Source organism: Fulmarus glacialis, unplaced genomic scaffold (assembly GCF_000690835.1).
Source record: "Fulmarus glacialis isolate BGI_N327 unplaced genomic scaffold, ASM69083v1 scaffold22776, whole genome shotgun sequence".
Taxonomy (NCBI): domain Eukaryota; kingdom Metazoa; phylum Chordata; class Aves; order Procellariiformes; family Procellariidae; genus Fulmarus; species Fulmarus glacialis.
Genome location: NW_009217777.1, coordinates 1 through 3,038, shown reverse-complemented (window position 1 = coordinate 3,038; position 3,038 = coordinate 1). Strand labels below are relative to the sequence as shown.

General features: G+C 55.8%; 1 protein-coding gene across 1 annotated transcript in view; it reads left to right on the top strand.

Moving 5' to 3' along the window:
* PIWIL2 (piwi-like RNA-mediated gene silencing 2) overlaps positions 1-2,253 on the top strand; it is a gene marked incomplete at its 5' end in the record, with an annotated part of 6,358 nt that extends 4,105 nt beyond the window's left edge. The window contains 4 exons of the mRNA XM_009579808.1: positions 38-143; positions 863-1,116; positions 1,223-1,330; positions 2,097-2,253. Coding sequence (XP_009578103.1) covers positions 38-143; positions 863-1,116; positions 1,223-1,330; positions 2,097-2,253 — 625 coding nt within the window. The remainder of the gene's footprint in view (positions 1-37; positions 144-862; positions 1,117-1,222; positions 1,331-2,096) is intronic.
* Positions 2,254-3,038: the final 785 nt, after the last annotated feature.

Here is a 3,038-nt window from a genome sequence, read left to right as displayed (position 1 = left end):
GGGAGGTGCCTGACGCTCGTCCCCGCTCTGTCCCCAGTGTCCTCACCAAGTGGTATTCCAGGGTGGTCTTCCAGATGCCCCACCAGGAGATCGCCGACAGCCTGCGGCTCTGCCTGGCCGATGCCCTCCAGCATTTCCACGAGGTAAGGCCAAACCCCCACCCCGGCGCTATCAAAAAAGCCCTCCCATGGTTTAATGCACCTCAAAGCAAGGGAAAAACACCCCAAACTCTCAGCCCGAGTGCGTGCGAGCGAGCAAACATCCTCGGCAGCCTTTGGACTGGATGCAGCACCCGCAGGCACGCGTGCCTCAGGAGGCTCGCCCTTATCTCGGGAACGTGTGAACCTGCCTCGAGGATTAGTTTGCACTGGGGGAAGTGCCATGTTACGCCTCTGCTCGTATCAGCATCAAACTGCTGAGCCCTGTCTTCTTGTCCCACGTCCCCAGCGTGAGAAAAGCAGCGTGTGATGGGGCGGAGGCCAGGATCCGTCGGCAGCAGGGACCCGCTCTTGGGATTTTCCCCTCCCTCTGTGTGTGCTGGAGAAATACCCCTGAAACCTGGAAGTTCGGTGGTCACCGAACGCTTGCCCGTGGGCAGGATTAGTGCAAACGTTGTTTCCCTCTGTCCTGCCAGCCCCTCTGAAATTTACTGGGGCTGAGTGTAGTTAGGGGCTTTCTGCAAAGCTCGAGGGTGATGGGTTGAAATCACAGGCTGGAAGACCACTGAATTGTCAGCCCTTGGAGACCCAGTGGGCATCTAGTGCCCAGCTTCTTGCCAGGGCATGCATCTCCCCCTTCTAGCTAGTCCGGGGCATGGTGGGGGAAAAAAACCAGTGACCTCTTCCAATTTCTGCTTTTCCAGATGAACCACTGCTTGCCCAAGAAGATAGTCGTGTACAGGGACGGCGTGTCCGACAGCCAGCTCGACACCGTGCTCAAGTATGAGATCCCGCAGATGCAGAAATGCTTCGACACCTTTGAGAACTACCAGCCTAGCATGGTGGTCATGGTGGTGCAGAAACAAATCAGCACCAACTTTTACACCCTCACGGCAGAACAACTTGCGTCCCCTCCTCCGGGGACGGTCATCGATCATACGGTCACCAGCTCAGACTGGTGAGTGGCAGTGGCAGCAATGCTGGCTGCTTTCGGGTGTTTTTTAAACCTTGTGTGCAAAAAAAAAGGTTTTCTTTTTTTTCCCTTCCCCTTCCCTCCCTCTCAGGCAGGATTTCTTTTTGTTGGCCCATCGCTCTCGCCAGGGCTGCAGCGTCCCCACGCGCTACGTCTGCGTGCTGAACACGGCCAACCTCAGCTGCGAGCACATGCAGAGGTAAGGGCAGGCTTTCCACAGCCCCCCCAACATCCTGCAGCGTGGGGACCCATGTCTGACCCCCCAAATCTGGGGATTTTTGCAACGCAGTCCCCTGGAGCTAACGGGGAGGGCAGCGGGTAGCTGTGCAGGCACTGGGCTGAGTCTGCTCTTCATACTGGGTTAGCTGGGAGGACTCGACAGTGGATGAGGGAGAGGAGGGCATCCATCTTGCCTCCTCTCTGGGAGAGAGCTAATTGCAAGTGGGATAAAGGAAAATCTGTGTCACCCAGTGCTGGCCTGGGTGGCTTCTCTGGGAGAGAGCTAATTGCAAGTGGGTGAGGGAGAGGAGGCCATCCATCTTGCCTCCTCTCTGGGAGAGAGCTAATTGCAAGTGGGTGAGGGAGAGGAGGGCATCCATCTTGCCTCCTCTCTGGGAGAGAGCTAATTGCAAGTGGGATAAAGGAAAATCTGTGTCACCCAGTGCTGGCCTGGGTGGCTTTGCAGGAGAGCTGCTGCAGGTTCAAACGCGGCTCAAATAGCCCCCGGGTAATTAATGCAATCAGCCGCTATCAGTGCCCAGGCAGAGCCTGACCTTTAACTTGTGCAATCGGGAAGAAAACATCCCTGTGAGCAGATTTGGCCTTGCAGCCTTCGCAGCTAGAGAGCTTGCTGGAGCTGACGGAGCCAGCGCTGACCTGCCGAAGCACAGCGTCCCCGAAGCACGGATCCTGCAAGCCCCAGGATGCCAGGGAGCTCTAACACCCTCTCCTCTCGCTGTCCCCAGGTTGACTTTCAAGCTCTGTCACCTGTACTGGAACTGGCCGGGCACCGTCCGGGTCCCTGCTCCGTGCAAATACGCGCACAAGCTGGCCTTCCTCTCGGGGCAGGTCCTGCACCACGAGCCCAGCGCCCAGCTCCGCGACAAGCTCTTCTTCCTATAGCCGGTGGGCTGGCAACGGGGGGAGAAAGGGCTCGCTTTGGGGTTCAGCTCCCCCAGCTGCTGATGTTAAGTCTCCTGCAAAAGGGACTTTCTTTCCTTAAGTATGGTTTGGGGTTTTTAATTTATTTCTGCACGTGGTTTCTTGGGTTCATTTTTGTTGTTTCAAAAGGATGCTCGGAAGTGCTCCAGCGCAGCAGCAGGACCCTGGAGCCGTGGGCTCCCGGGATTTATCTCCATGGGAATGGCCCTGGAGCAAAACCCCACTGCTGCGGGGCTGCCAGCCTCTGCCCACTGGTTTCCAGTCCTCCCAGCAAAGGGGTTTGAATAAACGAGCCCCAAAAGCGATGCTGCTCCCACAGCGCAGGCTGCAGCTCAGCCCTGCCCGTCCCCCTGCCCCGTGCAGGTGCTGGATGTGAAAACCAAAGATTTCTGGTATTTTTTCCCCCAATCTCATGCATGGCGTTCGAGACAGCTGTCGGTTTGAAATTTTATTTTGCTTTTTCGAGCTCCTGTTTAACAAACCCAGTTCCAGTTCGGCTGGTTGTCACGTCCTTAAAAAGTCACTGGTTTTCCAAGGAGAAGCCTTTATTATTATTATTTTTTTTTTTTAAATTCTGTCAGGCTGACACGAGAGCAGGTCGATATCCCAAGGGAAAAGTGTGTGTTTGAGTTTTCGGCTGTTTCAGGTGTGTCTTTGCTGTGGTCAGGAGCTGTTTGAGACCTTTGACTTTGAAGCTGTCTGGGGGCTGCGAGAAGCATCCCCAAAAATCACCTGGATTTCGCCCC